Genomic DNA, 12,829 nt, shown 5'->3' with positions numbered 1-12,829 from the left:
AGGAGTCATTGTGCCGTTTACTGTGAGACTCGAAGAGGGAAAAAAAGCCAGTTTTGTTTAAGAATATTCTTGAAGGAGCAGTAAGAATGGTTAATTTATTATATCCCAACCCTGCAATCCATGCCTTTTTAATATTCTGTGTGATAAAATGGGAAATATGTATGAAGCACTTGTGTTTCATAGTAAAGAATACTGCTGTCTCAAGGTCAAGTACTTGTGTAGTTGGGTTGTGAATTAAAGTAGCTGCTTTTTGTGTAGAACGCCGTTTTTACTTGAAAGAAGGGCTTACAGGCAACCTGATTGTTCAGACTTGGGTATTTGGAAGATATTTCCTTGAAAATGAACAGAGTGAACCTATGACTTCAGGGGAAACAACTGAGAATATTTTTGGCCAACGATAAATAAAATTTGAGCTATCAAGTGGAAATCAGAACTGTGGAAAACTTGTCTCTTGTCACTGTAAGCTTAACAGCTTCCCAATTCTTAAAGACTTTTCTGAAGGGATCAGTGGTGATAGTAACAATCGTGATTTTTTTTTTAATATTGTATATTGAAATGTGTAATATTTGAGAGATTTGCATAATTCAGTGAACTAGTAGTTTCCAAATGACCGATGCATGAGGTTAAGAAATTATTCTGGGTAAAAAGATCCATTCAGAGAACAAAATAAACCAGTGGATTGGGTTTTATTTGGAATAATTTAAATTCACAGAAGAGATGTAGGAGTAGTTCATAGAGTTCCTGTATACCCCTTACCCGGCTTCTTCCAGTGTAACATCTTTCTTAACCATGTACATTTATCAAAACTAAAAAATTATCACTGGCACAACACGGTTAACAGAAGTGACAGACTTCATTCAGGTTTCCCAATTTTCCCACTGATGTCCTTTTTCTGTTGATTGATCAGATGTTAATATATGAGAGGCTTATTGCTATGGTTTTGATTTCTACATGGCAGCTAACCTTGAAGAGACTACCACTAGCAGAGTTTTAGTGTAGTATCAAAGAAGTATATTCCAAAAGGCTGTTAAATACTCCTCCTTTTTTAAACTCCATATCTCTTTGAGTCTGCATTTTTTCCATATTTTCAACCAAAACATAATTTTGCAACAGATTAAATACAGAAACAGGTGTGAGAATCCAGCTGTCTTCTATGCCAGACATTAAAGAGATTTGCAGAAATGTGAAAGAATGCCATCTCCCTCATACACTGTTGTTGGAAATGTAAAATAGTGCAAATTTTCCAAACTTTGGAAAACAGCCTGGCAGTTCCTCAAAAGGTTAAACATAGAGTTACCATATGACCTAGCAATTCCATTCCTGAGTATTATGCAAGGAAATGAAAACATGTCCACACAAAACTGCATACAGATGTCCATGGCAGCATAGTAGCTAAAAAGTGAAAACAACCCAAGTCCATTAACTGATGAATAAATAAATAAAATGTGGTATATCCATACAATGGAATATTGTCTGGCAATAAAAAAGAATAAAGTGCATCCATGTTACAGCATTGATGAACCTTGAAACATTATGCTAAATGAAAGAACCCAGTCACAAAAGTATGACTGTCCAGAATGTATGAAATGTCCATAATAAACAAACCCATAGAGTCAGAAAGGAAATTAGAGGTAGCCTAGAGCTAGGGGTAGGAGGATGAGAAACTTGGTAGGGTGACAGCTAAAGAGTATGGAGTTTCTTTTTGGGGTGGTGAAAATGTTCTAAAATTGTGTCCATGGTTGCACAGCTCTGAATATACTAAAGTATACATTGAATTGTATACTTTAAATGGGTGAATTGTGTGATACTTGAATTGCATCCCAATAAAGCTGTTTTTAAAGACTGCCATCTTCTTAAAAATTGCTTTTGTTTTCAGAAAGATTTTTCATAAAAATACTTTTATGTACACACGTAATAAGTTTATTATAGTTATTTTAAATGAATTAATATGTATTTTTAAATATCTTTTAATTTCTAATATGGTAAATATTGATAGATATACGTATATAAACAAAAGCTTTTTGGGATCCTCACTAATTTTTAGGAGTGTAAAAAGATCCTGAGATTGAAAAGTTTAAAAATCATTGTAGTAGAAGGAAGAGACAATAAACATAATAAGAAAATTATATATAGGCTTTCCTTGAAATTTAATTCATTCTCGAAAACACTTTGGGTGGCAGAAGCCTGTCTTCCATTATTTACATGGGAAGAATGACAGTGCATTCTCAGACATCCAAAAACCTCAACCAAGTTCCTCAAATATCACTGCAACACTGTTAAATATCTGTGACAATCCACTGAGAATTTTTTATTTAAAAAGAAGCATTTAAAACACTAGTAACCTAATTCTTTAAATACATTAATACTCATTAATGGGTATTTTTCTGTGCTGTAAGTAATGATACTATAGTATCAGATATAAATTATTTTGCGACTGTACTGCAAATGAAGATATACTGTTATATAGATTTTAAATGATATGTAAAGATACTACAGATCATTTTTAAATTGGACCCAAGTTGGTAGTGCCCCAGGCACCAGGAAGAAGCAAATATTGGGACCGTGAAGGTCTTAATCTTTGGAGAAGGGTCGGGAAGTACACACCATGCTTTCAGAGTGCCAGAACTAGCAATTGTCCTGTGACTGCATTATGCTCTCCATCCTGTTACTGACACATGGAGACTCATTTTAACAAGTGTGCAGGTGAGATGATGCATTTGGGATAAAAATGTTTACAGGTATTTATAGCACATATTTGGATAGTGACAGTTCAAATAAGGAGGATTGCTGCTCTTGGAATGATACATCCTATGGGGAAATAAATAAATAAAAAAGGAGAAGAGAATGGAGCGTGCCAGAGGTGAGGAAGTTACAAATTGTGGTGGTCAGGATAGGCCTCATTGAGAAGATAGCATTTATGCAAAGACTTTGAAAGAGGTGAGGGAGGGAGCTGTGCAAATATCTGGAGGAAGGGCATTCCTGGCAGAGGGAAAGGCAAGGCAAGGCCCTAAGGCAGGAATGTGTCTGCGATGTTTGTGCCTGGCACGTTGGCAGAATCGAGAGGAAGGAGAGGAATGGAAAGGAGTGAGAGCAGTAAGAGATGAGGTTAAAGGGGGGGGGGGGCAGGATGTATGCAGATGATCGCAAGGTCTCCGGCTTTCATTCTGTGTGAATTGGAGCGTTTTGAACAGAGAAGTGAACACACACTCTGGCTGTGTGTGGGGAATAGACTGTAGATAGGAAAAAGGAAACAGGAAGACCAGGGAATAGGCTACAACAAAGATTCTGGCAAGAAATGAATGGGGGTGGCGCCAGAGTTGTGGCTTAAGCAGCCGGGAGGATAGAAGAGCCAGTAAGTGAGATGGGGAAGACTGGGGGTGAAGCACGGTCGGAGGGAAAGGTCCACAGTTCAGTTTACGATGTTATGTTTGAGATGCCTATGAAACATCAGGAGGAGCAGTTGAATAGGGGGTTGACTGTGTGAGTTTAGAGTTCAGGAGAGAGGTCTGGGGGAGAGAAATCATGTGAGGTCACCAGGAGTGGAGTGCGTGAGTACAGAGACAGGAACAGTCTAAGGATTGAGGTCCCAGGCGCTCCAACATTAGGAAGTCCGGGAGGAGGGGAAGGACCTGAAACAGAGACCAAGAAAGAGCGGAAAGGGAAGGAGGAAATCCAGGTGAGTGTGGAGTTCTGGAAGTCCAATGAAGGAAGTGTTGCTGGAAGCAGAGAGTGATCGGCTCTGTCAAAGCTGCAGGTAGTAGGTCAAGGAACATGAGAACGGACCATCAGATTCCTCCATGTGGAAGTTGGTTGAGACCTTGTCAGTAACAGTTTTGATGGAATGGTGGTCTAGGAAGGCTGTCGGGATGCATTTAAGAGGAAATGAGGGTAGACTTCAAGAGAGCAAAACCAGACAACGCTTGAGTTTGCTCTCAAGTGAAGGCGAGATGGGGGGTGGTAGACAGCAGGGCACGTGAAGACAAGAGAGGATTGATTGATTGATTGATTTTTTAAGATTTTTATTGGGGAACAGTGTGTACTTCCAGGACTTTTTTCTAAATCAAGTTGTCCTTTCAATCTTAGTTGTGGAGGGTGCCGTTCAGCTTCAAGTTGTTGTCCTTTCAGTCTTAGTTGTGGAGGGTGCAGCTCAGCTCCAGGTCCAGTTGCCGTTGCTAGTTGCAGGGGGCAGAGCCCACCATCCCTTGCGGGAGTCGAACCAGCAACGTTGTGGTTGAGAGTACCTGCTCCAACCAACTGAGCCATCCTGGAGGCAGCTCAGCTCAAGGTGCCGTTTCAATCTTAGTTGCAGGGGGCAGAGCCCACCATCCCTTGTGGGACTCGAGGAGTCGAACCGGCGGCCTTATGATTGAGAGCCCACTGGCCCATGTGGGAATCGAACCGACAGCCTTCCGCGTTAGAAGCACAGAGCACCCACCACCTGAGCCACCGGGCCGGCCCCCTATTTTTTGAACGAGAGAAATAACAGCATGTTTGCTAATAGACATGATCCAGAATAGAGAAGGAAGCTGATTATGTAGGACAGGGAAGAGTGGGTGGAATAATCTCTGTACTCAGAGAGGGATGAGTGGATGCACAGTGGAGCGGTTGATAGGACAGGAGCAGGGGATTCATCTGTGTCACAGGGAGGAGGGGATATCAGTACAAATGTGGTAAGTAGGTAAGTGTGGTGGGAGTTGTGGGAGCTGTTTTCCTAGTGTTTCCTTTTTCTCAGTGAAGTGGGAATCAAGGTCACTGCCTCAGAGGGAGGGGACGGGAAAGGAGGTTTTGGAGGTTTGAGGAAAAACAAGAAGGTATGAAATCATGTAGTAGAGGGGGAAAGTGAAAGGACTTAGGGAGTCCAGTATGATTGCCAGGCAGCATGTAGGCTCACTTACTATCTGGGGTCATAAATTTAAAGCCCAAACAGTTAGCCTGATTATGTGATTCTCTCCAGGCATGCTCAGCTAGCGCAGCGGGCTGTAAACAGGGTTGTGATTTCCCAAATGAGTATGTCAGAATAGTGGCTAAGTGTGTGTAAGGACATGTTTATAAAGATTGACGATGACATTTAAGCTGGGTAAGGAAGAAAGGAGAGGCAACATGGGCATGAGGAGGAGAGAAACGATGGGAGTATCAGTGAATTGTAGGCTCTGGTCGGTTTGAAGTATTGTCACTGTTGACGAACTAGAGAGAATGAGCTAGAAAGATAGGAAGTGCTAATCAGAGAGTGAGTGGGGTGTATGAAGCTGAGACTGGGTGTTGGTTGTGATTACTGGTAACAGTAAGGTCCTGAGTGTGACCATGTGAGTGAGTGGCTTTGACAAGTGTGTGGACAAGACCATTGGAAGAGAGGACCTGGGGGATTTAGAGGCCGGGATGTTGGAAAGAACATCTGCTGAAATCATGAAGAATTGTGACTGTGGTAGTTAGTTTGGGGGGTAGGAACCGTGAGTGAGGAGCCAAAACCCCGAAATGAGCAGGAATGACTGGTAGTTTTAGATGAGCAGCAGCAAGGAATAGAGGATCATGTAGATTGATGGCATCGATTCAAAGGGGGAGTTTAGAGGGAGGTGGAAGGGAGAATATTCTATAGCTGGTGCCGAGGAGCAGGAGGACACCTGCCCCACCTCCAAGCCCTGCGGTAAAGGGGTTGTATGAGAAAAGCAACCAGCATTTGAGAGGACTGCCCAGGAAAGCAGGGTCCTCGGGAGATCGGGCTTCAGTTGTGGGAGCTGTCTGTGTATTGTAGGATGGTCAGCAGCAACCCTGGCCTCTCCTAGATCTCTCTCTCTCTCTCTCTCTCTCTCTCTCTCACACACACACAGACACACACACACACAGCAGTTGTAACAACCAAAAATACATCTAAATACTGCCAAATGTCTCCTACCCTTCGTTGAAACCACATTTTAGATTCTCCCGGCATTTCTGAGATTCATTTTACAGAGATTTCTTAAATCAAAAGAGCCTAAATAAACTCAGGTGAGCACTTTGTCAAGATTCTTCTTTGAGGTTACTACAAAAAACATTGTCTAATAGATTAAGCAGAGTTTCCTCTCTTATTTTTAATTGGTATTCTAATTACAAAACATTGTGAAACGTATTTAGGAGATTTTCCTTCCTGTATTAAACAAAAATCTGCATTTTATTTTAAAAAAAGGATAAATCTAAAAGTAAAAACTAAACTTTTAAATTTCTAAAGAAAAAGATAAGCAGAGTATCTGCTCCAATACCGCAGAATAATTTCACAGCCTTGGACTAGGCAAAGATTTCTTAAGTAGGACTCAGAATACATGGACCACAAGAGAAAAAGATAATGAAGTTGACTGGATCAAAATTAACTACTTCGGGGCCAGCCTGGTGGCTCAGGTGGTTAGAGCTCCATGCTCCTAACTCCGAAGGCTGCCGGTTCGATTCCCACATGGGCCAGTGGGCTCTCAACCACAAGGTTGCCGGTTCAACTCCTCGACTCTCGCAAGGGATGATGGGCTCTGCCCCCTGCAACTAAGATTGAACACGGCACCTTGAGCTGAGCTGCCTCCCGGATGGCTCAGTTGGTTGGAGCGTATCCTCTCAACCACAAAGTTGCCAGTTCAACTCCCTCAAGGGATGGTGGGCTGTGCCCCCTGCAACTAGAACAGCAACTGGACCTGGAGCTGAGCTACGCCCTCCACAACTAAGACTGAAAGGACAACAACAACTTGAAGCTGAACGGCACCCTCCACAACTAAGATTGAAAGGACAACAACTTGGAAAAAAGGCCTGGAAGTACACACTGTTCCCCAATAAAGTCCTGTTCCCCTTCCCCAATAAAATCTTTAAAACAAAAACTTAAATACTTCATCAAAAGATATTATTAAGAAAATGAATAGGCAAGAAAATATTTACAGTACATGCATCTGACAGTGTTGTGTATTAAAAATGTCTTACAACTTAATAACAAGATGCTAAGCAACGTGGGAAAAGATATTTGATCAGGTACATACTTCATAAATGGAGAATTATAAATGACCAATAAGCTAATGACAGAGTGCTCAGTATTATTAGTCATTAGGGAAATGCATATTGCAACCACAATGATATTTCACTGAATGTAGCCATTAGAATCCACGAATCAAGGACTGACCACACCAAGTGTTGGTGAAGACCTGGGGCAACTAGAGCCTTCATGCTTTGCTGCTGGGGGTGTGAGATGCTAACAGCACTTTGGAGCTCAGTCTGACAGTGTCTCGTGCAGTTAAACATACACCTACCCTAAGCCCCAGCAATTGCTCTCCTAGGCATTTGCCCAAGAAGAAGCAAAACGTGTTCCCACAGCGTTGTACAAGAACGGCAGCATTAGCCATCATGGCGAAAAACTAGGACCGACCCAAATGGGAGTGTTCAGCAACAAGAAGATGGATAAACAAAGTGTGTTACATGTTTTCATAGACTAGAATTCTCCTCAGCAATAAACAGGAATGAACTATTGATACAGCAACAACCTGTGTGAACCTCGGATGCATCATAGAATAGACAAAACTAATCCATCCATGGTGGAGGAAATCAGAACAGAGCTTGCCTCTGAGTGGTACAAGATTGGGAAGGCGCGCCAGGATTTTTCTGGAGCTCTACGTCTTGGTACAGACGCAGGCGCCCTGGGTGTATGCATTTATCAACTCCTCAGTCTGTGTACTGCACTGTAGTTAAATGAAACCTCAATTAAAAAAAAAATAGTTTATACAATTCACTGGCCTTCCTCAGACCCTCCTGCTGATCTCTTTTTATAGTTTAGGGATAGTTTAGCCTCATTTCATTTTTTTTAGGGCTAAAATCACTGCATTGTCTAAGCCAGTTGAAGTTGCAGGGGAGCGGGGGGGGGGGGAGTGTGGGGGACCAAAAGGAAAGGTTTCTAGAAAAAAATTGTATCTGATCTAAGACCAGAAAGACAAGTTGGTTAGCTGTGTACAAAAGCATAAAAGAGCATCTGAGAAGAGGGGAAACAAACACACGTGAAAAGGCCCAAAGATAAGACAGTGCAGCGGAAGGACGTGTCATTTAGAGAGGAAGAAGTAAGGCCAAGGTGAGCACGGGGGGGTCATACCGCACCCCGGGGCGCTGACACCTGGCTGCCTCTTTCTGAAATGCAATAACAAATCATTTGTACGTGAAAACCCTTTATGAACGTGCAGCATAATACCCGTAACATCATACCTATGGCGATGCCTTGGTTCTAATGCGTACAACAAAGAAATACTGGGACTGGTAAGAATGAGAGTTTAAAAGTTATTTGCAAATGTAGTATTTTTTTTGGTCTGGTTTTGGGTAACACGGCTTTGACATTTTTTTCTTGGTTTCAGGGTTCAAAAAGGATTCTTCGCTCCAACGAGATCATCCTTCCAGCTAGTGGACTGGTGGAAACAGAGCTCCAGTTAACCTTCTCCCTTCAGGTGAGAATCTACTCCATCTTAGATCACTAATATGCCACGTCCAGTCTAGTCCCCAAGCAGTCCTCTCCTCTAATCTGGAGACTTTCGTTCAAGAGACATACCCAGTGAATTAAAGTCACCCAGTTAATTAGCTATAGCGGGAATGAAGTGAAGTCGCCTAGAGCGTCTGTGGCTAGCCTGGAGGGCCAGAGCAGTCACTAGGCCGCTACAGGAAGGGTGCCGAGACCCGCGGGGCTGCGGAAAAATACGCCACGTCTCGTTCTTCTCTTCCCTTTCCTTAGATAAGGCTGTTAGTCCACCCATCGTACCATGCTCTGCCCCACCACCTCTCGGTGATCCACGGCACACACCCAGCAGGGTGTGGCCCCTTCAGTCTCGTTTACGCCCCCATCCTGCAATCTCCATTCCGTCCTTTCTCCTCATCCCTCTTAGTGTGTCTGTCTCATCATAACTCCTGTAGCCCAAATTGAATGTATGGAGAAAACGTGATCACCTGGCAAGGAAAGAGGCAGTTTTCTGAACGTGTGCGCGCCACAGCTGCAGAGTGGAAGCCAGGCACCAAGCAGTCAGACCCCCAGCAGCAACTTAATGACACTTCCCTCACCCCCTGACTCCCCCCTTGAACAGACGGGAGATGGTGAAGCACCAAAAGATTGTGTATTCTCTAGCAGGACCAAAACACACCAGGGACCCAGATGCTTACTCACCGTGCTTGACTCTTGTTTTGTGCTTGGCAGTACCCTCATTTCCTGAAGCGAGATGCCAACAAGCTGCAGATCATGTTGCAAAGGAGAAAGCGTTATAAGAACCGGACCATCTTGGGCTATAAGACCCTGGCCGTGGGACTCATCAACATGGCAGAGGTGAGAGGAGCGTAGTCTCCAGCCTGTCGGCCTTTAAAACCCAGAGTCGGAGAGGCCACGGGCCCCGCCAGTGAAGCCCCGCACATGATTTTCCCAGCCTGCTGCCCGGGTGCTTTATTTTATAAGTTAATTCTCATATTGAAACTTCAGGCTATACCTCTTTTTTCAAGTACTATCTCCCTTACAAAACGTTTTTCTTTAACTTTTAACACATTTTCAAACTCACAGAAAAGTTGTACGAATAGTATTAAGACTTCTCATGTACCCTTCACTCGGATTCTTCAGTGACTTTGCCTTATGATACTCTATGTATACATTTATGTGTGGTATTTTCTTTTCTGAACCATTAAGAGGCAGTTGCAGACATGCCCCAGTACACGTTAATACTGCAGTAGGTTCATTTCCGAAGAATAGGAATACTCTCGGTGTGAACAGCGTGCCTCCTTAGAGATCAGGACGTGCGCGTGGAACAAGATCACCATCTAGCCCACAGTCCCTGTTCCAGCTGTGCCAAGTGTCTCCATAATATCCTTTATAGGCCCGGGATTTAATCTAGGATTACGTGTTGCATTTAGTTGTCATGGCTCTTCAGTCTCCTTCCATCTGCAGCGCTCCCTCAGGTTTTCCCTGTCTTCCAGCCCTTGACATTTTTAACAGTACAGGCTGTTTACTTTATGGAAAGTTCCTCATCTGGGTTTGTCTGATGTCTTCTGAAGATTAGACTCAGCTTATACATTTAGGGCAGAATTACCACAGAGGTAATGCTATGTTCTCAGTACAACCGAGGCAGCGCTCCTGGTCAATTTGTTCTATTACTGGCGGGGTTAACTTTTATCTTGGTTAAGATGGTGTCTGCCAAGATTTCCAATATAAAGTTAATAAATATTTTGTACTTACCAATGAAAACAATATTTTGTAGGGAAATGTTTTGAGATTATGTAACAATCTTTTTCCTCCTCATATCTTCACCAGCTAGTTTGAGCATCTATTAATGATTCTTGCCTGAATCAGTTATTACTTTGACACTTCCCAAACAGTGAATTTCTAATCTCACCATTCCTTCCATATTTGTTAGTTGGCTTTCCATTATAAGATAGAGCATTCCCTTGTTGATTCATTTATTTGGATCAGTTATGGACCTATGGATTCCTGCTTTATTCAATGGGGTCTAATATGCTACTATCATTGTTTATTTTCATGCTCAAATTAGCTCAGATTTGTCCAGTGGGAGCCCCTTCAAGCTGGCTTCTGTTTCCTTTTTCATACATCCCATCATTCTTTACATATTTCTTTACTTTCTGTACTAAGTATTAGGCTCATCTTGTACTTTCCCTGACCCAGCCTTGCAATGAACTGTTTCTCTGAAGAGCCCTGGTTCCTTTTAGTGGAAAATGGTATTTATAAACCAAGATCTGGTAGTAGGAGTGCTCGTTTCCCCAATTGGAGTATCGATTGGTATATTCCAATTCGATATTCCAGTTGTGTGTGTGTGTGCGCGCGCGTGCGCGCGCACGTACACACACGCGTGCACATATGTCCTTATATATACATACACCATCTTTCCATATCTATATCTATCTGATCATGAGCTTACATTGCAGTGCAACACCATAAGGCTCATTTTAGCCTTTCCATATTTTTTTTTTATTGGGGAAGGGGAACAGGACTTTATTGGGGAACAGTGTGTACTTCCAGGACTTTTTTTTTTTTTTTTTCCCCCCCCAAGTCAAGTTGTTGTCCTTTCAGTCTTAGTTGTGGCAGGCGCAGCTCAGCTCCATGTCCAGTTGCCGTTGCTAGTTTCAGGGGGCGCAGCCCACCATCCCTTGCGGGACTCGAGGAGTTAAACCTGCAACCTTGTGGTTGAGAGCCCACTGGCCCACGTGGGAATCGAACCGGCAGCCTTCGGAGTTAGGAGCACGGAGCTCTAACCACCTGAGCCTCCGGGCCGGCCCAGCCTTTCCATATTTCTAATTCCTTTCTCTAACAGTAAGACTCCAGGCTCCTATTATCCTTAATACCGTGTTTCCCCAAAAATAAGACCTAGCTGGCCAATCAGCTCGAATGCGTCTTGGAGCAAAAATTAATATAAGACCCGGTCTTATAGTAAAATAAGTCTTACAGTAAAATAAGACCCGGTCTTATAGTAAAATAAGATCGAGTCTTATATACTCTGTTTGCTCATTTGTGCAAATCCTCTCAGCCCTGACAGAGGGGAAGCAAAAAGGGTCCCAAAATCGGTTTTAAAACTTATTCTGCACTTTAGTACATTAAGTAGGAAATGTTTGGGCCATAATAAATAGAATATACGGGATAGTCCCCAACTATCTTTCTGTCCTCTTCAGGTTTGGTATCAGTATGAGGGGCTGGGGGAGTGAAGTGATGTGGACGCCGCATTTCCCAGCTGTGTCAGGCCCTTCCATTTTCTCACGGACCATAGGTTCTTTTCCTCCCTGTGAGGTGAGCACAGGTGACCACCATCCACAGCTAGCGCCGCTCAGCCGGGGGCACTCGTTCCTCTGTGAAGGACCTACACTAAAATGTAGTCCTTTTAGTGGGTGCAGTCATTTTCCACCTCAGGCCTTGACTTTCATCTTGAAGCACCTGGCCTGACCAGTGGCTGGCACTTCTGGAAACAGTTTTAAAGTAAGACCTTGACAGCAATAGGAAAAGAGTAGCCATGGATTTGGAAGATAGTGAAAAAGAAAATGTATTTGCAGAATGCCATGCCCATTGGCTTGCGTGTCCATTTGGGTTGATGAAAATGGACGACTCTGCGGACCCCTCCGCAGCGAGGCGTTGCCATTGCTGCTCTGTGACCTTAGGTGATGCAGCACCCTAATGAAGGCGCCCTGGTGCTTGGCCTGCATAGCAACGTCAAGGACGTCGCCGTGCCTGTGGCAGAAATAAAGATCTACTCCCTGTCCAGCCAGCCCATCGACCATGAAGGAATCAAGTCCAAGCTATCTGGTAAGCTATTTGCCGTGTCTGGAGACCCTGCGTGTCAAGCTGATGTCCGTCCGGGGAAGCTAAACAAGAGGGTGTCTGAAATGTCCCGAGGAAAGAGCAGCTTAGATAGAGCTCCCCGAAAGTGCAGCATGGCCTACGGGCCCTCCCCCGACCCTGCCGTATCTCCACCCCAGGAGAACCCTGATTCCCGCCAGTCTCGTAGGCCAGATCTCCCCATTGCGAGGTTGTCTCACTAAGGTGTCTGTTTCCAGATCGTTCTCCTGATATTGACAATTATTCTGAGGAAGAGGAGGAGAGTTTCTCCTCAGAGCAGGAAGGCAGTGATGATCCTCTCCACGGGCAGGTAACTTTCCCCAGCCCCTCACCTGAAGTGTCTGAGGAGCAGAACAATTCCAGACTCTGCTGGGGTTTCCCACCCTCGTGTCCCCCTCCCCTCCTAGGACCTGTTCTATGAAGATGAGGATCTACGGAAAGTGAAGAAGACCCGGAGGAAACTCACGTCAACCTCCGCCATCACCAGGGTGAGCCCCCGAGAGTTTCAGTGTGGGAGTAGGATGGACATGGCTAGTC

The 12,829-nt window shown here is 43.9% G+C and overlaps 1 protein-coding gene across 2 annotated transcripts in view; it reads left to right on the top strand.

Annotated features, from left to right (window-relative positions):
• Window positions 1-12,829, top strand: part of PACS1 (phosphofurin acidic cluster sorting protein 1) — a 116,217-nt gene that overhangs the window by 80,732 nt on the left and 22,656 nt on the right. For both annotated transcript variants that reach the window (XM_033120439.1, XM_033120440.1), the window contains exons 3-7: window positions 8,340-8,429; window positions 9,167-9,292; window positions 12,115-12,259; window positions 12,511-12,602; window positions 12,700-12,780. In XM_033120439.1, the coding sequence (XP_032976330.1) occupies window positions 8,340-8,429; window positions 9,167-9,292; window positions 12,115-12,259; window positions 12,511-12,602; window positions 12,700-12,780 (534 nt within the window). The remainder of the gene's footprint in view (window positions 1-8,339; window positions 8,430-9,166; window positions 9,293-12,114; window positions 12,260-12,510; window positions 12,603-12,699; window positions 12,781-12,829) is intronic.

This window comes from Rhinolophus ferrumequinum, chromosome 11, assembly GCF_004115265.2.
Source record: "Rhinolophus ferrumequinum isolate MPI-CBG mRhiFer1 chromosome 11, mRhiFer1_v1.p, whole genome shotgun sequence".
In the NCBI taxonomy this organism is placed as follows: domain Eukaryota; kingdom Metazoa; phylum Chordata; class Mammalia; order Chiroptera; family Rhinolophidae; genus Rhinolophus; species Rhinolophus ferrumequinum.
Note: the sequence above shows the minus strand (reverse complement) of the source record. Positions and strands in the feature narration are given on the sequence as shown.